The sequence below is a fragment of the Aulonocara stuartgranti genome (genome assembly GCF_965226115.1).
Source record: "Aulonocara stuartgranti genome assembly, chromosome: 5".
NCBI lineage: Eukaryota > Metazoa > Chordata > Actinopteri > Cichliformes > Cichlidae > Aulonocara > Aulonocara stuartgranti.
In genome coordinates, this window is record NC_138943.1 from 8,800,671 (window position 1) to 8,822,309 (window position 21,639).

The 21,639-nt window shown below is 39.2% G+C and overlaps 1 protein-coding gene across 5 annotated transcripts in view; it reads left to right on the forward strand.

Annotated features, from left to right (window-relative positions):
- rap1gapb (RAP1 GTPase activating protein b) overlaps positions 1-21,170 on the forward strand; it is a 63,963-nt gene extending 42,793 nt beyond the window's left edge. For 2 of the 5 annotated variants that reach the window (XM_082533374.1, XM_082533376.1), the window contains 23 exons: positions 1,334-1,369; positions 2,677-2,724; positions 5,176-5,214; positions 5,423-5,608; positions 6,202-6,305; positions 8,348-8,426; positions 8,514-8,567; positions 8,672-8,755; positions 8,853-8,953; positions 9,363-9,492; positions 12,653-12,808; positions 12,979-13,050; positions 13,140-13,226; positions 13,516-13,671; positions 15,112-15,243; positions 16,417-16,494; positions 17,255-17,364; positions 17,693-17,809; positions 18,195-18,324; positions 18,709-18,799; positions 19,196-19,305; positions 19,979-20,024; positions 20,153-21,170. In XM_082533374.1, the coding sequence (XP_082389500.1) occupies positions 1,334-1,369; positions 2,677-2,724; positions 5,176-5,214; positions 5,423-5,608; positions 6,202-6,305; positions 8,348-8,426; positions 8,514-8,567; positions 8,672-8,755; positions 8,853-8,953; positions 9,363-9,492; positions 12,653-12,808; positions 12,979-13,050; positions 13,140-13,226; positions 13,516-13,671; positions 15,112-15,243; positions 16,417-16,494; positions 17,255-17,364; positions 17,693-17,809; positions 18,195-18,324; positions 18,709-18,799; positions 19,196-19,305; positions 19,979-19,987 (2,109 nt within the window). In that variant the 3' untranslated portion in view covers positions 19,988-20,024; positions 20,153-21,170. The remainder of the gene's footprint in view (positions 1-1,333; positions 1,370-2,676; positions 2,725-5,175; positions 5,215-5,422; positions 5,609-6,201; positions 6,306-8,347; positions 8,427-8,513; positions 8,568-8,671; positions 8,756-8,852; positions 8,954-9,362; positions 9,493-12,652; positions 12,809-12,978; positions 13,051-13,139; positions 13,227-13,515; positions 13,672-15,111; positions 15,244-16,416; positions 16,495-17,254; positions 17,365-17,692; positions 17,810-18,194; positions 18,325-18,708; positions 18,800-19,195; positions 19,306-19,978; positions 20,025-20,152) is intronic. The other 3 variants (XM_082533375.1, XM_082533377.1, XM_082533378.1) reach the window with 3 other exon arrangements.
- The last annotated feature ends 469 nt before the right edge of the window (positions 21,171-21,639 follow it).

Consider the following 21,639-nt stretch of genomic DNA (forward strand, 5'->3'; position numbering starts at 1 on the left):
ATAGAGTGCCTCCACAATTTGGGAGTGCGCCGCTTCTTTTTCTCTCTCTCAAAAAAAAAAAAAGAATTCGGCACTGACGTGGCTGCTGTGGAGTCTGTGTGGTTCACTGATAATCTGTTCAGCCTAGGACAGTGTTTGTTGATGTTTGTTTTGCAGTCAAGAGAGCAGTATCTCCTTGAATATCATATGGCACTGTTTATTTTCACATAGAACAATAGACTGGGGCTGCACCTTTGGCTTTACTAGGTCAGGATCAGATGTGTGTGCGTTTGTGAAGCATGCTTTCATGGGTGGAGGCGTATATATGTATGAGTTTGCAAGTATATTTTAGCACATGCATGTGTGAAATGTTTGTATGCATACATGTGTATTCTATCCTGTTGTTGTGTGTGTGTTAGTGTTTGTGTGTGTGTGTTTAGCAAGCCCCTGCAGTGCTCCTCAGTAAATTTAATCTGTCATGTGGAAACATCAGCTTGGCACTTCAGTCCACTTGTGTTACATGGTGAACAGAGGGCTCGCCCCACAACAGGCACTGCTGTCAGGGCTGCTGCAGTTCTCTCCTCCTTCAGCTCAGGTTGGAGCTGCTTAAAATCCTTAATGTGGCCTCTGCAGATGAGGGTGCATGCCTAAGGGCATTTTCTTTTTCTTAACCTCAACAAGTGATTCTCCTAATTGAGCAAAAATATATTATTTAGGGTGTAATGAAAAGCCAGTAGTGGCATTGAAATCTGTGTGTCTAATTAGCAATATTAGTATCAATTCCCTAAGTGGACACGTGCTCATTACCAAGCATCATGATTACACCATGGCTGATATCAAACAGAGTTGCCAGATCATGTATGATAATTTATTTTAATGTCATGTTTTGGACTCTTCCTGTTGCCTGATAGGTTGTAGTGTGAAGTGTGTCTCATTCACACATGTGATGTGACTGTGTGCTTCATACACCAAAACCTGAGTGTCTTCCAGCTAATTGCGCAGAGTCAGATGAGCTGTTGGCTTTAGCAACAGAGAGAAGCACCATGGAGCTTTGATGCTCATTTCCCCCTAAGAGTTACTTGTTTACAGTGTGTTTGTCTTGAAGCGTGGAGGAGCGAGGGATTCTCCAGGCACTGAAGGGAGCCTCAGTGATATTGGTGTCAAGTGGGATGCGTTAGGGTGTACTAAAATGAGGCGTTAAATAGTGCCAGGGATTCCAACAGGAAATTTTTTGCCTTGAGAGTGCACAGGAAGCTTTTTCACTCAGCAGAGATGAAATCAAAGTAAACACCGAGAAGGAAAGCATATCACCACAAATATACCCTTTTTAAAACTTTGGATTTCTTTCCTCCAGACCTCGGACCTGTTTGCCATGATCGAGAGGTTGCAGGTACTGTAAATGTTCTACTGGCTCAGCTTTCTGCTTAAACCCGTTCTCCCTCACAGACTCAGAATTTTCACTTTGGACACAAAATCTCTATTTACTTCTATTTTGAGACTCCACTTTTTTTCTGTTTTTCCTGCTATTTTTGTATTCAGCACTGTAACTCCACTATACAGGAACACTGTGTGTCCATGTATTTACTATTAATGTGTCTTCTTGCAGCAAGAAACCTTATTCTTCTGAATGTGCTGAACAGATCCTTTGTGTTTTCCCTTCACATCTGTGTCATCAAATAGCTTGACTTGTAGAAATCTAGTTTTTATTATAGCCAATGAGCTAGTGCTTCAGTGTAGCACAAATTATAAGCAAGTACTCCAGATACTGAGTAAGCCAGTGGAAAGAAAGCAAAACCATTAAAACGGGTTGTTCAAAAAGAGTCTAATTATGTAGGCATCAACCACATTATTTAGCATTGAATAGGTAGCCTATAAAATGAGAAAGGGTATTTCATCTTACGTGATGTTTTTTTTTTAGGGATCAAAGTATGTCAACACAGGAAACTATTTTAATCTAAATGGTCTACTGTGATAATATCTTATTCCCAAGAGTCACAAAATCATTATTTAGCTTTACAAAAGTGCTATAAAGGCTATGCGACTGGTTTATCCATGAAGCTGTAGTGCTGAAAGACTCGCAGGCATAAAAAGCATGAGGTGAGATACATATTACTTATATAGTCTTTTGTACCGTCCACAGAAGGGTCAAGTGGATGATGGAAGTGAAAACATGAACAGCTTTCAGAGAATAGATTTGGTGAACACATGTGCACTTTCCCTTTGATTTGTCTTCTTTAGACAAAAAATTGCTTGGATATGCAGATCAGGAAATATTTCTGTGTTTTAGGAACTGTCAGCGTTAGTCAATGAAAGAATAAGAAGAGAGAGATTATTTATAACCCTATTATGGCCCTTGAGTAGACTTGTGGATAGTGAAATCATTTGTATAGCTTGATGGACGCACTCTTTCTGTTCTTGCCGCTTTTTCTGTCTACTATAGTTTCTAATTCCTTGGTCCTCTTTACTTCCTCTTTCTCTGGTAATTTCAATCACCTTCCTCTGGTGATCTAGATTATTTTCTGTCACAATGAACTGTTGAAGGTATTGTAAAATTACCTTGCATTACGCTGCTGCATAAGGTACTGACAGCCAGCATTGTCCTGAATCTGTATTTCTTTGTATATGTGTCAACAGCTGCTTAGATATCCTACCTGTGCCATCAGTATCCTGTCTATTTTTTCCTTCTCATCTTAACAGGGTTACAGAATGGATGAGCAAAGATGTCCCCTCCCTCCTCCCCTCAAAGTGAGTCGTAAATCCTCACATCTCCTCGTAGACTGCAGTCTGGTAAAGCATCTGTAATGGCAAAGTTAGAAACCTTTTCCTTATCGGCTGTCAGACAGGCTTTAGGGTGCTCACTGGGTGAGTTAGGAGTTCGACAGGGACTAGCACTGCAAAATCTTCTGTTACCCTCTGTCTGTTACCTAGACAGCCTAATGCAGGTACTATTCAAGGCACACACAAAAAAGACACACAAAAGGTGGTAATCAGCAAACAGAAGAACATAAATTCTTGCAAAACCCTGTAACTTGGTCAGGGTTTGGCTGACTTCACCTGTGTACAGCTTAGTTGTAAAACAATTTTACGGTCAAATTAGGAATGCACAAAGTACCATCTCTATAAAGAATCACACATCTCATCTATTATCTTTTGATTCAAGCTACAACTGTATTTATCCAAGATTTATGTTTAAGAGACCCCAAACTCAATGATGTACAAGGTGTGTTAAAAAACCTCTGAGAGCAGGTGCATAAAAATCAAAAGCCTTGCATGATTTAAATTTGGCCTTTCTCAAGTTCAGGGTTGTATTCTCATGCACCTCTGGACTGTTTTCAGTGCAGCTGCATGTTTTTTAGATCTCTTGGGGGGGGGGGCTGTTAAAGCTTCATTGTGTTCCTCTGCGATAAGCAATGCATCTCCTGGAAAGCAGTCCAAGGTGGTGGGCAAAGATTATATCGGCATGGCCAGAAAAACAGCAGGCGATGGCTAGCTGCCATGAAACCACAGCTCAGATCATTTCCTCCCAGTGATCTCTTTTAGATGCCTCCGGATGTTACAATAGAACTCTACATTTACAGTCTTACCCTGGGAAATGAATCTGTGGTGCATAACCCAATGAATGTTGGGAAGGGGGGGGGGGTGGGGACAAAAGCATATGCTTCTTCTCTCATTCTTCAATTGCTTAATTGCCTTTGGGGCTTGTGGACTTGTCTGCTAAAAACTGTGGAAAACTACTAGGCCATAGCCAGGGACCCAGCACGTATCACTACTGACAGTTCTCCACACGAATTTTGGGTCAAACAGAAGTTCATATGTGTTTTCTGCCCATGTCTGAGTTTCATGGTAAAATTGTAACACATAACTTGTAAGTCTGAACAAGACATCCAGGGAGGGATCTAAAAATAGCACCGGTGCAGGAAGCTGTCTGGACATGGCCGAGAAGATGGCCAGAATTTAATTATGCAAGGCTTTTGATATTTGTGGTTTTTATAATCACATCTGCTTATACCTTGAAATTAAAAAAAACAAGTGATTATTTAGTGCCAAACAAGCCTTCTTTGTATTATCATGTTGGTATCAAATCCTTTGTACTAATATTTAATATTAACTTCTCCCACTAACTTTAGCTCATACCATGAAAACAAACAGAGACCAAATTATTTGCACAAATGTCAACAGAAGCATATTTTGGGTAAATTCATTAGCCAGGAAATCTTGTAAAAGACCATCAATGGAGAGTTGCTTTTTCCATCAACTGCTCCTGCACTTGATGTATGAATGACAGCATCTATCAGTTAAGTCGTTCACTATATATAAATTGCCATAAAATTGCTTACATTCTTACTGGTCCACCAAGTTTCTTCATTTCTGACCTCTCCCTCTGTGCATTGTCACAAGAACTGTTATGTAAGGGAGTGTGACCTTCATTTACACATTTCACAAAGTTCTCAGTGTCACTTCTGCCACATGTTGCCCGTAGCTTGTAATGAAAGAAATCTTGCTATGCTTTGCTGGAAACATGAAACATTCTTGAGGAAAAGAGAAAACCAGTATATTAAATTGAGCAAATGTTGGTATGGAGTGCAACAAGCATTAAAAATTAATGCTGCAGCAAGTGAATACAAGTGTAAGAGGATAAAATGAGAGAAAATATTTGCTATTACGTGTTGTTCAGGGATTTTTTTACTACACATTGCAGCACATATTAGCTACCAATAACTGAAAGTAAGCCTTTATAATGTCAACTTTTAGACATCCAGATGAATATAACTGTGGGTGAAGGGTTGTCCTGTTATCATTTTGACCCTGGGGGGTTGTAACACCCAGATACTGGAGGTTATAAAATATGTAAACCTTTGCCAGATGACGGCCAAGTTTAAATAACATTTTAATAGTTACGTAATCAAAGCTGGGACAATGAATACAGACTGAAGCCTTAGATAACAGTTTCTTGAATAACAAAAGAGCTAAAGCGTTTATTCATTTATTATTTCTCAAAGAAAGCTGACAGTGTGGCCTCTTTCGTGATTTCAGAATAAGAAAAAGTAACAGAACAATGCAGAACTGAAACCTACTGTAGTTAATATTCTGTCACAGTGTCTGTGCTCATCGTTGTTTTCCAAAGAACCAAAACTGAAAGTATGACTACAAGCGGCTGTTTGCCAGCCTGACTCATATTCATTTCTGTCCCTGCAGACAGAAGAAGACTACATCCCTTATCCCAGCGTTCATGAGGTATAGTCCACATATCCTCCGTATAAATAGTTTACACACTACAAAGCAATTTTAAAGATGTCAGAAACTGTAATGCTAAAGATTCAAATGGGAATACACAGTTTCTGAGGCAGTGAAAGCAATGCAGTGCATGGTGCCAAACACTCACTATTAATAATGGTACTATACTTTACTTTTCTCTGTTATCATTATTTCCTGTGACTTCCAGGTTCTGGGTCGCAGCAGTCCTTTTCCACTCATACTCCTGCCCCAGTTTGGAGGCTACTGGATTGAGGGGACCAATCATGAACCTAAAGACCCACCAGAGGCAGATCAACCTCCCTGTCCTACCTCCCACATTAAACTGGAAACAAACAGTACTGCAAAGATCTACAGGAAGCAGTTCATGGGCAAGGTAAAACTCAAGAAGCAAAATCTATTCTTTCTTTTCCTTTGTTTTAAAGGATTAATCTTTATTTCTTCATTTTAGTATGTAACCTTGAAATGTGCAAGTATATTGAGGAAGACCCATCTTTTGATTGAGCCTCTTATAAAATAACACTTGTTTCTAAAAACTCCTGACACATCTAACACTTAGGCACAGGGCAATGAAAGCAAAGGAAGAACGTGTGTGTTTGTGTCATTTGTAAACATTAGGCACAGAGTAATAGTAGTTGGCTTTCTGAAGACTTACAGTATAATTATTAGCATTTTCTTAAAACTGGCAAAAGTCTCATCTTGTGGTGTGAAGCCAACTGTCTACTTTAAATGCAAATCTATTGTGTAGCAAAAGAAATTGGCATTGCAACACAAGATTTCGCAAAAGTTGTCTCAATGTACGCTCGTACATTTTCTGCAAGAGGAGGTCAACCACTTTCCTTAAACAGAAGCCTTTTTCTTTAAGCCTCTTTATTTGTAATTTACAAAAACATTTTTATTATTCTATTGCTAACTACTGGAACAATATGTATTCTTCCATTAAAATTTCCTCTGCGTATCTTCCCCTAGGAACACTTTAATTACTACACCATGGATGCTGCCCTGGGCCACTTGGTCTTTTCAATGAAGTATGATGTCATTGGGGATCAAGAGCATCTGCGCTTGATGCTTCGGTACAGTTTCCTATTATCTTTATCTCTGACTTGTTTCCTGCACCATTTGTGATTTTATTCACCTGAGTTTTCTTTTATAATCACAGCCCTTGACTTCACTCCCCTACCCCTCCACCACTTACCTTTATCTCATTTTGTCTTTTCATATTTCTGTTTCTCACTTATTTTCTGTCTTCACTGCCTTTTCTTACACCGAATCTGCAACAGTCCAATAACTCTCCTTATTTGTTTTCTTTGCATGTACTGACAGTTTCCAAAATACACCTATTAAGTACTGAGTATTTTTTTACATGCCTCACTGGATACATTTTCTTTTTGTTCAAAAATAACTTTAAATCAAGGGAAAATGTCACAGAGCAAGGTAGCATTCTCAGTTCCCCCAATACAGTCAGTGGTTCTCACAGGTTGCCTCAGTTATGCATTTTAAAATGCAATCGCCAGTAATAATGAACACTTAGACAAGAGTCCAGCTGAGCATTGTATCAATCATTTTATTGTAGTCAATATAAAAGTAGGTGATATAATATACAGTATAATTACAAACACCTTTGTGTACAAATATGGATTTAAAACTGTTAAAAAGAAGGATACTCAGCAATATCTGCGCTGTGCATGTGCAGTGCCACCCACAATCACCTAAATCTCACTCAGTGAGCTTCACCACTCCTTCATATTCTCCTTGAGACTGATGAGGGGGAGTGAGGCAGAACTCAGTGCACCGTACAACCTGTGAATTAATTTTAGCACCTGAGAGATTCCTCTTGATTTTAAGAGCTGTGTTTCCTCTTTGTTAATGAAGCCTCGGAGTGGATGAGTGTGCAGTGAGGTAACAGCCACTCTGCCCACAACATTTTTCACACAGTGATGTTTCTCAGTGGGTGGGCACCACCCACAGTCACCTCGAATTGTGTAGCCATAGGCAGTGACGCACAGTTATATTTAAAGCACCTGTATGATTTCCATGATAAGGCATAACCTGTTTTTATTGTTTTTACTGGAAATGCCCCTATAGACAGCAATGACACGGTATTTTCTCACCCCGAGTTTACATCCAGCTTTCCTGCATCACATGCCATATAACCTTTAATGTATGTATGGTATTCACTCACAGTTCCTTCAGTAACTGCATAAGTGCTACTTATGAATGGTGGTATTATTATCATCTATACCCTTGAAAGTATGATAATCTGAGTATATATAACTCCATATTATTGTTCCTGCAGAGTACAAATTTAATTCCATGCCAAATATATAATATTTTATGCATGAGTTTGTATGAGTTTTTGAGACCTCTACATAATAAGTTTGATTTTTGAAATTTCATCAGAGGGTACAATGAATACGTTTTCAGGGAATCTCTTTTTTAGTGAGTCAGTATACATGATTTAAGCATGTGGAGAAATCCAAAGCATGCAGGCTGAGTAACTTTTAAGTCATGCTTGCAACCCTGTGAGTGGTGTTTGAGGGAAAGTTTTGCACACAAGAGTTTATATATTTGGAGTTAATTAGCTTTAGCGCTGGATTTTCACTTTTATACAGAGGCAGACTTTTTGCTAAGTTAACTGGCTGCCTCTAGCCTGATATTATCTTTGTATATATATCATGAAAGTAATATCAATCTTCTCATCTTTAGTAACTCTTGATGAGAAAGATCCAAAAGTGAAGTGCTGCTGTATGTACTGTTTATTGTTCAGAATTTCTGGACACAGGCTGCTTTTAAGCATTCACTGGGTGTGCAGATTTCCTAGTATTGCTTATTGTACTCCTTGTACTCCCCACCACCACTAGACACACACACACACACACACACACACACCCCATTCAACCCTCTTCCAGGCAATTTTGGCTCGGAAACATCATGTGTAAAGACCATTATGCTCCCGGCTTCACACAACATCTATAGGAAAGGTCCTCTTTGAATTGACAGCTCAATTGCTTGGAGGCAAAGCATCATAGAAAGAAACCAAAAACCCAGCAGGATTCCTTTGGATTAGAAATAGAACAGAGGACGTTTTGACTTTTCATATTTTTTTGCCTTTCAGCACAAAACAAAAAACTTATCATGATGTGATTCCCATTTCCTGCCTTACTGAGTTCCCCAACGTGGTTCAGATGGCCAAGGTAAAAACGTATGATTATCTTCATACACACAAAAAAAATCTCTCTGCATATAATTTGATTTTGTCAAGTGTATTTTTTCATTCACAGCTTGTTTGTGAAGAAGTAAACGTGGATAGGTTTTACCCTGTCCTCTATCCGAAGGTAAGCAGTACTCCTCATTGCCACTTTATCTTTTGATCCGCGTTATCCCGCAATACTAAAGTACCATGAATCGGACTAGAAACTCAATTTTCTCTTATCCTCAGGCATCAAGGCTCATTGTCACCTTTGATGAGCATGTAATTAGCAACAATTTCAAGTTTGGGGTTATTTATCAAAAGTTTGGTCAGGTGAGTGCACTTCAGTGATGCTGCTGCAGCTTATTTCAGCTTATTTCAGCTTTTGAAGTCACTCTTCCTGAAAATTTTATTTGCTTCTTCCCTGCAGACATCAGAGGAGGAGCTATTTGGGAACATGGAAGAAAGTCCAGCCTTTGTTGAGTTCTTGGAGTTTCTGGGCCATAAGATTGAACTTCATGACTTTAAAGGGTTTGGACAGTTTTGCATTATGAAGTCTTTCCCCCAAAAACAGAAAAACTGACCTTTTAAAGCACTTTTGGTTATTCTCACTCGAATATGATGTGAGATGCATCATTCTATTGATCAGTGTTGGCTTAAAGAGCAATGTAAAAAGCCCTGATATTTGTAGTATTGACTGAGGGATTAAGCAAGCAAAAAAAGTGCCCTTGGCATTTCCCCAATGATGAATCAGTATGGATGGACAGTTGTCAGAGAGCACGCACCTATGTTCCACTTTTCCACTTTATCATTCTCGTCTTGTGTCTCTCTGCTGTTAACCACAGTGTTATACTTGCCTTCTTCTCTTGTTTCCTCCTCTCTTATTTTTATTGCCTCTGCCCTTATCTTTCTTTTGTCTTCTCTTTCCTTTCTTTTTCAGTTTTCGGGGGGGACTCGATGTCACTCATGGCCAGACAGGGACAGAATCCGTCTACACAAATTTTCACAATAAGGAGATCATGTTTCATGTGTCCACCAAACTGCCTTACACAGAAGGAGACTCACAGCAGGTATAGTGATAATGCCAATGATTAATCATTTAGGAAACCAGTTTGTGTTTTCAGGACCTTCAGTAATCGATTTGTAAAGGTCTGTGCTTGTGACACATTCATGCATCTGCAGCAGCAGCTGGCGGGTCAAGGCATTTAACTCAATGCTGATAAAGGAAGATGAATCATGTTCATTTGTAACTTTGATGTGCAAAGTGGAAAAAATAAGGATTAAAATTGTACATCAGGGATACTTCTTTGCTTTTTTGCTGAGAGTTGTTGAGAAGAACTGCCCTAATGTTCTTACAATAAACACTATATTGAGACTAAAAACAGCTTGAAGTAAACAGCTTTTCTGGCTCGTTATTAAAGGTAACGAGCGAGACTCCTCTAACATGTTATAAATTTGTTTATTTTTTTCTAATATTGATTTCTGGTGTTTGACCTTAGTTCAGCTTTTGATGCCATCAATATCACAATTCTGAGTTCACTTTAAAGGTCGGCCTCCAAGAAAGAAGCCTGGTTTACATCATATTGGTCAGATTAAGCTCAGCGACTTTGACTGGGCCTATTTCAACACTGATTGTTTTCTTTTTCAGCACATCAGTTGCAGATTTGTTGTGTGCTTGGGATCATTGACCTGTTGTGTGACATAATTTAGGCCAAACTGTCAGACAGATGGCCTCATGTACAGAGGAGTTCATGGTTGGCTTAATGACTGCAAGGTGCCTATGTCCAGGACTGCATAGAGCCCTTCTAAAGCTTTTGTTTTCAGAACTGTACATACATATCTTCCATGTTTGTTTGCTATATTTATTACAGCATTCCAGGGATTGGCAGATATTAACAATGGAAGTAATTCCATGTTTGTTGTGCTCACTTACCCCAGAGAGAAATAGCATTTTTAAGGGTTACCATTTCCACTAGAATTACAGTGGTCTTTTTTGTACTGAAGTTTCTCCTCTCTTGAAGACTTTAATCTATTTGATGTTATGTTGCAGTGAGCTGCATTAGTCCTTAGCTGCTCTTCAGTCCCTTCTAGAGTGGTTTGAACTTTGTTACCGCAGTAACCCTGTACAGATGGTCCATATTGCCTAGGCATGGAGAGATACAGAGAGCATAAACAACACCCACATGAGATGATTCATCAGGGAACTCAGGAAAAGAAGGCAAGGTGCAAGAGTAATAGCTCAGTATTCAGTACTTCAGGGAGGAAAAAGTAAAAGATTTCTGTTGCCAGACCTTACTGAATGTAATCAGATTTGAAAGGTCTTACAGTAATAACAGATGTCAAGTGTTTCAAATCAGTGACACATACGCTAAGCCTGTTTGTGTGTGGTGATGGTATACGATTGCAGTGCTTGGAAAAATTAGATAGAGCGTCTTCAGCTGTTTGGTTTCAGAGAGTCGTTGTGTGAGTAAATACTGAAGCCGACAGATAATCAGCTCAGGGGTGATGCAGTAGTAGCCTGGATGACATGAATCATAGCCATGTGTAGCCTATCTAATTCACCTTCATTACTGTCATAAAAATGCATTCTTTACAAAACCTTACAATATTCAGCTTTAATTGATAAAAATAGTAAAACTTGACTTAATTCCTGTCAGACTTTCAACACAGTTACATAAAACTCATTTTGCAGATAAACTCAGTTGTGATAAAGTTATCAGAAAACCATCAGCTGTGAGACTGATTGAGAGCATCTTTGATGTTTTTTCACATAATTTCACCTTTTTTTTTTTTAAGTAATAAACTGGCATATTTATAAACACTTCCCAGAATCAGAAACACATCTTCTTCATATGAACAAACAAACAAAGTTATAACCTTATTAAACTTCTAGTAGAAAAGCAAACACCATAATCATCTCTAAATCCTATTTGCTGTATTGTATTTTGCTTCCAGTTGGTTGACTCTAACACGAGCACCAGCCAACACAAGAGCTCTTTTCAACAGGTGTGAAGTAGCTTTAGAAAAAGGCTGTTAATTAGTCTGTCAAAGACAAAGGCTAATAAGTGAATGCTGCTGCTGAGCAAGTGTCACAGTACTGGGGAGTTTTCTGTGGGTCCTTTTTTTTTTTTTTAATAAAGGCTGCCTGCAATGAGAATACATCCCTCTGATTGATTGATTTCCTTTATCACCAAATTGTATCCATTTGCAAAATCTGATATATCTTGCCTCCACTTATATGCAGTGGTAACATTTGGGTCACACGGTTTCCACGATAAGCATCTTTCTTCTAGTTTGGTGGGCTGAACTGAATATGATATGATATTCCCACATTCAGTAGCTTCTCAAATTATTTTACTGCTTGGTTCCTGAAAAGAAATATGGGACGCTATTATGTCTCAAACAGGAAATATGCTTTGACTCCTGGAAAGTCCTTTTCTTCTTTTAGAAGGAAGAGAAAAAATTAGATAGTCTTCTTAGATAGTCATCGAAGCTTGTGAGCTGTTTAATCAAAGTTCCTAGCAAAAAAGGCAATGAAGTGACAACATCTATTCATGCTTGAGCAAAGGAAGAAGATATCCCTAATGCAGAGCTTTTTGAAAGATACCGCTTGGATACAAATTTTAATACTTGAGAACAGTCCCTTTGTCCTCCAGATGCATGAGTGTCCTTCTGGCAACTTGAAGCTTTTGGCAGCAAAGAAGATGAAGTTATTTTGCAGCCATGATAACATTCAGTCGTCAGCAGATTCATAAAGCATTTTCTGTTTGAGTTTGCAGTACCTCCACTGATACTGAGAAGTGTTAATTACCAAAATATCCACACTTTTCTGAAATAATTCGAACTCAGTCTTAAGTCTGTCTTACAGTGAAAAATCTGTTTCCCAAAGCAGATTTCTGTCTGTACTTTCAGAAATGCTATATACACCCATGAGTTGCATGTTTTTTGTATATATATTTATTTTCTGTAAAATATTGAGATTTTTCATCTTATTAAATTGTTGGAACAAGAGCTTCAAGATGGATTTAATTTTTTGGCTGATGGCGTCATGTGTTTCAGAGGGAGAGATTGTGCTCTTTTGGATTAAAGTCATGTCTACCTTGCCAGTCAGTCTTTTAGAGCAATTGCTGGCAGTGATGTTTTTTTTTGACAGGCCTGTATTTGTGTTAGCAGAAGTGGTCATTTGAGATGTTTCCGCTGTTGTTAGCTTTGTTTATCTGTGCCCCCCAGCTGCAGAGAAAGAGACACATAGGCAACGACATTGTGGCCATCGTGTTCCAGGAGGAAAATACGCCCTTTGTACCAGACATGATCCAGTCCAACTTCCTGCATGCATATGTGGTGGTGCAGGTGGAAAATGCATGTACAGACAATGTCACCTACAAGGTTGGTTCTAAGGACAGTCAATACTGTATCAAGAGGATTTGAACAATAGGGACTTGTAACACCCATTTATAGATTTGCTCATCCATAATTAAGGAATTTTATTCTGCTCTCTAGTTTCTAATAGTGGCATGTGTATTTCAGTCTCTAGGCTTACCTGCTTTCTTTTTTAGGTTTCTGTGACAGCAAGAGATGATGTACCCTTCTTTGGGCCTGCTTTGCCTGACCCTGCCATCTTCAAAAAGGTCAGTTAACGCCATATTTTCCTTTTTCACCACACAGATAAAAAAAATATTTTACTCTGACCTCTCACCTTTTTATTTGTTTTATTCAGGGCCCTGAGTTTTATGAGTTCCTCTTCACTAAACTCATTAATGCAGAATACGCCTGCTACAAGGCTGAGAAGTTTGCCATGTTAGAGGTGAGAAGCACACTGGAGCAAATTGTGCCAAGGGAGTGTGAATGTGTGTAGTGTTGATGCAGACTTAAGCACACGCCTGTTTGCACAGGTCTGCATCCTGCTGGCTGTACTGATACGAAGTGGAAACATAGATTGTTGTCCAAATCATCTCAGGCAACAACCCTGATTCTTATCAGCATTGTTGCTGATGTTTATCATCCTGAAGCAATTGTTCAATCCCTCCTTTTAAATGGTGAATATTAGGTTTATGGTCGGTATGAAAACGAATTGTCTTGTTTGTTGTTGTCAGGAGCGAACTCGTTCGGCACTTTTGGAAACACTATATGAGGAGCTGCACATAAACAGTCAGTCCATGATGGGTCTGGGTGGCGACGAAGATAAGCTGGAGAATGGGGGTGGAGGAGGTGGAGGAGGAGGAGGAGGAGGCTTCTTTGAATCATTCAAGGTAAACTGTCATTCCTCATTTGATGGAGTGCCTTGGTAATCTGCAACTCTACATGCATGAGAGAGAATAGTGATGAGTGGAGAAACTTTTAAGGTGCTTTATTTTGTGCGTCCTCTGTCTCTTGGCTGGGATTCTGGGTATTCACACATCAAAAAACAAAGCATTGAAAATCTGCGGTATCTCAAAGGACCAGTCCTGTGGCATTTGCATTCCTTACTTGGCTGTGACTGCTGAACTCAGTGTGCTCTCACATGATGGTATGGTTTTGAGGCTGTGGAGTGTCCTGTTGTGTATGAAAGGCACTTTGCTCTGACTGAGAGCGCTCCATCAATGACCATTAGGGTGGTGGAGCGTAGCTCAGCTGCTGAGGCACGGCAGTAGAAGCTGTGATGGTGTGTGCCTGATGAACGATTTAATGACCCCTCATTAGGGAGCTGATGGTGCAGTTTGGATGTCTCCTCATGGGCAGCATTCCTTTGCTGTTTTGCTCTTTGCTCTGTGATGATCACTAGTTCTAGGTCATCTTTTCTGCTGTTTCTCTGCAACTTCAGAGATATATATAAAGCCTTTCTTTCATCCTCTCTTGCTCTGCTGTTTGCTAATGTCTGTCTTTCTTCCATACATTCATAAACTTATATAGATGAGCACAGATGAGCTCCCACCCAAGAAATCCTACCTCATTTTTCTTTCTCACTGTCGAGAATGGTCTTGCCGCTTGGTCTTTTTTCTGGCTCTCTATATACTGTTCTACTCCCTCTTCTACTTTCTCTCATAATAGTCTTGGTCTTTTTTGCTCATGACACAAAACCCAACTCCAAAACTCACCGTGTTAAGTGCCAATTTCCATCCTTAATGCCTGCAAAGCCTACACTCTCTTAAATCCTCTGTGAACCTACATGTCCTCCACACAGGCTCTCCCCTCTACATGCTATCCTGCACTGCCCCTAAGTGTTCAATAAATAATCATGCATACATCCATACACTTGCATATGCACATTTAAGCACACCAATGCACACATACATGCCCATATAAACACATTTTATCCCTTAGCTTTATCACATTTACTGTGATGTACATTTATGTAATGTATAGCATGTAGCTCAAAGAATCATATTGATATGAAATTAAAGAGAAACAGTGGACCAGGTGGAACAAATCTCAGTTGGCACTATGTGGAATATAGTTGAAGAAGTACATGTCAGTTAAATCATTCCACTGATTTCCACTAAAGGTTTTAGAATGCATAATAATACATAGAGTGGTCTGCTCTAGCAAAATAAAAAAAATAGAAAACACATAATTATTTTAATTTAGATTAGATTTCAGTATAGATTCACAATCATTTGAAGTATATAATGCTTTGCACTATTCATCAGGGTGTTGTGTTTCCACATATTAACGTGGATCCACTGACAGCATCTCCTCATTTCTCTCTGTAGCGGGTCATCCGCAGCAGAAGCCAATCTATGGACGCCATGGGCCTCAGTAACAAGAAGTCACACACAGTCTCCACTAGTCACAGTGGCAGCTTTACCCACAATCCCGCAGAGAGTCCCAAAACCCCAGGGATTGTAAGTAGCCCATTTTGGTTCACACGTTGCCCACCTAACACTTAGATTCAGGGTATAGTATACTCGCAGAGCAGTGGGTTCACGTACAAAATAAATTAACCACTATTCTTTCTCGTAAGAAGCACTTTGGGAAATTACTCTTGTTGGCACATCGGAGCACTTTACTTTGATCAGTATGTTAACATCAAACACTCACTTTCATTCCCTAGATTTTAAATTCACTGCTGCTTTTACTAAATCAGATTTCACTAATCAGCCTTTTTCCAAGTACAGTTCATAGTGTTCATGTTAATACCTTTTTTTATTTGGAAAATTAACAGAAGTGCTCATTCGCCATTTGTCATTCATCCTCATCTGTTTAAAGAATCGTTATCTTCACAAAGAGTGACAGACTTCTAGGATAATGTTATAAAATAATGTCAGCTGTGGAATTAACCCAGTGATTTTCTTATCAGTATATATAGATGAATGATTGCTTGTGAGCCCCAGTCTAGTCTCTATTCCAAGTTGTGAAGTGAGCTCAGTCCAGCTGCTGTATGACTACCCAGACTCCCTTGCTCCTTGCTGTGCTTTGTCATATATCCTCCTGCAAATATTGTAATTTTTTTAAGCAGCCTTGTGCATGTGTGGCTGAAGAAGATGCATGGCACAAACCATAGGAGCTCACTGTCTTGTTTGTGTCTCTTTGAAAGATAGATAATTTATTTTCAAACTTGTTTAAGATTTGCTGCAGCGTGCCATTTGGTTACTAACTTTACTAATCCAGTTAATAAAAGAAGACACATTTTGGAAGCTACCCTTTGGTTTGCATCAGCCTTTTTGTCCCATTTCTTCTTTTTCTGAATGTATCACTAAACTAACTTGTATCCCTCAGGGCAGAAACTGCTGGCTTGCCCGCTACCTTGAGACTATATCCTGCTGTGCCCTCCTATGTTGGACCCCAACCCGCTTCTGCTCTATAACGCCTTTCACTGTTTCCTCGATATTATGTCTTCTCTGTTGAGTCACGTTGCAGTCTCCTTTTTAAGCATTTTTTGCACCTTGCTGTTTAAATTCTCTGTGCTGTTCGCATGAGATCTTATGATGTGTTCTTTTCTTTTCCTTCCCCCTCTTGCTTTTTCAATCTCCTCTCTCTCTGTTTCTGCTTTCCTTGCCCTGTTTTGTGTACCTCAGTCATTGCTTGTCCCAGGGAAAAGTCCCAGTAAATATGGACGTCGAGGCAGTGCCATAGGGATAGGAACAATAGAAGAGGTCCACGTATATTCTACCTACTTATTTAAAACATTTCTTTAATTGACTATTGTCTTTGTATAATGTAATGTTTAATTAGTATTTACCCTGTTTTAAGTTTAAAATACGGTTTCATTCCTGTGGCTGTGAGAGGTTTTCAGATTTGAAGAATTTATCAGTTATAATGATACTTGTCGGGTTATAGTTTTAATTACAATTTCCTTCATTTCATTCATTTGCACAACCATCATGGGTTTTGGTAGACAGAAGGCAGATCAGTGTCAGGACTTTCATTCACGAATGTGTTTGCACCATTTTACTTTTAAGTTAGTTAAAAGTAACTGCAAGAGAAAAATATATTGTAAAAGGAGAAGATAAACAAACTCCCACTTATGTTCTCATAGACAGTTGCACATCAATGAATCATACTGCGTCTTAAATTAAAAGTGTGCACCAGCCAAGCTGATGTACACGCTGCACCTAAGAAAATAAAATGTCAGAGATGATGAGATGTTCAGAGATAAGAGTAAAAATAATCAGTTATAGAATATATAATGAATTTTTGTCTGGAGCCAAGTTCATCACGGATTTGTAAAATAAAATGTTTTACAAGTTTGTCATAACTTTAACTCAGGATTTATCCAACCGTTACTTCAGAATTCCTCTACAAGATATTTCTACATGTAGAAAGCTTCACTTTATGCACTGCATATCATGTTTTGTTGTTATTACACTATCCCCAAACTGTGTGTCTTACTTTCCTCTCCCTACCCACCGTCAGTCATTGATCATTCCTGGGAAAAGCCCAACCAGGAAAAAGTCTGGGCCGTTCAGCTCCCGTCGCAGTAGTGCTATTGGCATCGAGAACATCCAGGAGGTCCAAGAGAGGAGGTGAGAGGACAGAGCAGAGCTGATCAGCAGAGAGTGGGTAGTGAAGAGAGAACAGTGTTGTAACAGATGGAAGACAGGACATTAAAATGAGGGATACAGCTATTAGAAAATGCACTGTGTAAGATCAAATCCTAAGAGAAGGGCTTGTCAATGCTTGATTTGATTAAAAAAACAACAACTGCACAGCTGTTGGTTGCTGTCAGTGGTTCAGCTCATAATGCTCAGTTTTAGGGTGGAGCCATGCTGAGTGATATGAATGCACTGTAACCATTTATTGTTAAACGAAATCAGATGAGCTATTTTGACTACTTTATATCCTTTCCTGAAGCCGAGAAGTATCACCCAACACCCAGAGGACACCAGAGAGTAGCCACATGTCACAGGAAAACAAATCAGACAACTCCTCCAATCACAGTTCTCCAGAGTTTCCTACCACAAAGAACAGGTGACTGTTAATTTCATTATGTAAGAGTATACTACTTTGTATTATAGTCACACACATTGAATCAGTTTGAAAAGGCTGCATTGTATTTTGTAGAATGGAACAGTGACATGGACGATTGCTCTCCAAGTCATAGTCCTAATCCTCTTCAGCCAAATGAATATAACAACCCCAAACATTCACATTATTCAGTCAAACTGTGATCAAACTATGGTTCTTTTGCTTGTAACTGCTTTTTTCGGGAACAACAGATGAACTCTGACATAAAGATGGCAAAGTAATTAGACTTTTAAAGTGCACTTTATTTTATTTTTTTAACCTTCCTTAATGAACTCAGTAGAAGGAAACCACAAAGTGATTATGTGATCAGAGTGACCCAGGTGTGTAGTTTGGCAATGTGTTGCAGGGCACCATCTATCCCTGAGGCGCAGGACCTTTCCCGCTCCTCCTCCAATGCCAGCAGCTTTGCCAGCGTCGTGGAGGAGCATGAAGCAGAAGAAGAGTACGACACTGGACTGGTAGGTGGAGTAATTACACATTATCAAGTGCATGCATAAAGGTTACTTCCTCCAAAGCCAAAATAAGTCATCAGCGTCCTAGCATTGATGATCCACAAGTGCTTCCATCAGCATTTATTCCACATTTACTGCAGTGAAAGTATCGCTTTGGTTCTTATCTGTTATTTGCTGTAAGCTGAACAACTGGGGGAAAAAACCCATGAGAAGGCTTGATGGATATCACTCCATTCTAGTTAGGACATTCTAGCTATTTCTTTCAGATAGACTGTCTGCATTTACAAAGAGACAAAAACAAATGCACAACTGAATAAAACTTTAGTTTTGATTATGCTGCCTTCATCTTATTGTAAGTTATATATCAAACTTACTTTACTCTTCTTCCAGGAAAGTGTGTCGTGTGTTACACCAGTCAAAAAAGATTCATTTGTGTACAGCTCTGGGGTGGAGGACAGTACCAGCCAAGGAAATCTTCCAGGTGAGCTTGGGAGCTCATATTACTGTCTCAGTAATATCCTGAAGTTGTGGTTACCAAAAGGTCAACTGTTTCACATGTCAAGAGTATCTGGGGGAAATATATATAGGGCAGTTGCAAAAATAACACTCTGTGTTTCCTAAGAAATTAATATTAAAGCACCCTTGAGTGATGGAGCTCAGCTTCCCCATATGGAGCTTACCAACAACAACAGCAGTAGGCATGATTTGTACAATTTAGCGAACTCTTCCTAAATAACTCACATTTACTCTGAAAATGTATCTGTTTCCCACATGAAACATACCCCACATTGGGGTTTTTGTATTTATAACAGCTGGCAGCATTATATGCTTGAGTTTATTAACCATGACAGCAACACATCTGTCCCCTTCCTTCCAGCAGCTTCACGTCTCCAGCAGCAACCGGACGCAGCGAGGACATTAGAACCAAAAGGGACAGACAGCCGGTCAAAGATGGAGCGCACTCAGCAGGAGCACAAATTCTCATCGGTAAGACAAAGTGCTTGGTGCAAGTCATCAAATAACACCGCAATGCTTTCAGAAATTGGTAGAATGATTTAATAAGCGACTTGAGTAAAAGGACCAATATTCCTGCTGGTCATTTGAAATTGTTCTGGGAAATTATATTCGCCTGTTTTTGTTCTACTAGTTTCTGATGCTGTACAGAGTACAGTAATACATCTACAGGCGTGAGGGTACGGTGGTTTTAGGTCCACATTCACTTAACATCTGAAAGCATGTTAACTGAATGCATGCTTAAACTAACACTCAAAAGTCTATAACACAGATGTCATTTGTTCGGAAATGATCTAGTAATCAGCCCAAACAGAAACCAGAGAATCACTAAACACCCATTCTCAGAAGAATGGGTGTCTATACAGACTTTGAGCCCCATGCATGTTTAGTTGGATGTATGTATGTTGAGATATTTGACATAATAAGTTGAACTTAGCTTTGCAAGAGGAAAGTTAATTTGTGCAATTAACATAAGTGTTCATCTTAATTAAGGTGTATTGTTCCTTTTAAATCAAATAAATATAACATGTAAACATAAAGACACTATGCACTAGCATGGCTGAAAACAGAAAGGTGAATCAATGCAAACCAATACATATTTGCATATTGACTGCACCATGGTTTCTCATTCCTTATCTGTATGCAGAACTGTTAGCCACTCTGTCGCCCCATCATTGACATCCATTTTTCAGGTAGGTTATAATGTTGGTACAGCCTAAGGGATAAATTCCCACATTCCTCCATTCCCTTATTACTTCATTTACCTGATGCTTCTTTCTGCCCATTTATGTATTTCTCCTTTTCTCCCCTTTTGTCTAAGCATTCCAATAAGGGGCATCTTTGTCTAAAAGAAGCAAGCCAAGGGCATGTCAACTCCATCAATGCAGAAAAGGAGCAGTTAGAAGCCAGATCAAGCAACTGACAGATCATACTTTTTTTTTTTTTTTGTTTGACTTGGATCTGCTGCGTGACATGACAGACACCCAGACACCTACCTACCACCATTTCCATGCGAAAACCTCCGTTTTGTTCAGTACAAAGGAAAAGGACCTCTGCACTCATGCAGCATCTCTCAGCTGGCAATGCACAGTACATGTGCCCGCCTTCTCATTCTTCAGGCCAGTAAGCTCCGAAACCTAATTCTTACTGTAAAAACTCAAAGATCGGGATTCAAATGGAGATTTAATCTTGTCACTGAAAGAGTGGTTAAAGAAATCCACACAGCCGGTGTTTGTTCAGCCTGTAAAGAGTTGAACTACAGAAGAAAGCTTTGTTTTTTAATGTCAAACTCACATCCCACTGTGATATTGGTTTGACTTTGATGTATCAGGTGTATGTGGCTGCATCTAAGGCCGCATTTTGTCTTTAAATGTTGATGTATTCTTTTCCGAGTATTCTTCAGTAGATATTTGTTGTGTTTTACAACTTCAGCAAGAGTATGTCATGTTTTAATCAAGGGTACTTTCATGATGCTGTTGCTGGTGGATGTAAAAACTATTATTCACCTTTCTCATTTTTAATTGATGGGTTACATATAAAAGACAAAAACTGTGCCACAGTGAAAAAGAGACCTATTTTAAGAGAAACGTTGACCCTATTGGTTTAGTTTAAGACAAAAGCAGAGCTACTGTAGTGCCCAAACCAGCGACACGCATCATCAAATTTGCAAACTTAAAGCAGTTCTTTGAACTTTTCAAAGATCTTTTTCACACCCCATTTGTTGATGTCTGTGTACAGGTGTGTATACAGCAGTAATGTGTATGGTGTAAATCTGCTTGTCAAAATCCTCTCCTCTGTAAACTGGTGCCATGCTTGACATAAAGGTGTTGTCCTTGTGATTTGTGTTTTACCGAAAAACCAGCCGACATCTCCAGATGCAGTGCACACTGCTAATAGAGAGCCAAATGTCAAAGTTTCCTACTTTGTATGTAAAGTGTAATATATGTATGTGACTTAAACACTACATTTTCAGAGATACTCCTGAACGTTGACCTTTTTGAAAAACCCGATTTGTTGCTGAAAGTAAATTACACTGTGACTCGTCTTGAAGTTGCCTTTATGACTGTCATGTGAGCTGCTTTAAAGAAGGGTTATTTTTAAAGGCACTGTGCTGCTGCCTGATTGCTTGAATGTAAAATGAGGCAGAGATGGATTCATTTGTACATATTTGCTCACAATAGTTGTACTGTGTTGATTCCTGACGACAGTAAACATCAGCAGAGAGGCTTTTTTTTTTTTAAGTTGTGAAGGAACAAGCTCATATAGGGATGATTTATTTCAGTGACGTGACTGAAGCAGACCTTTGTC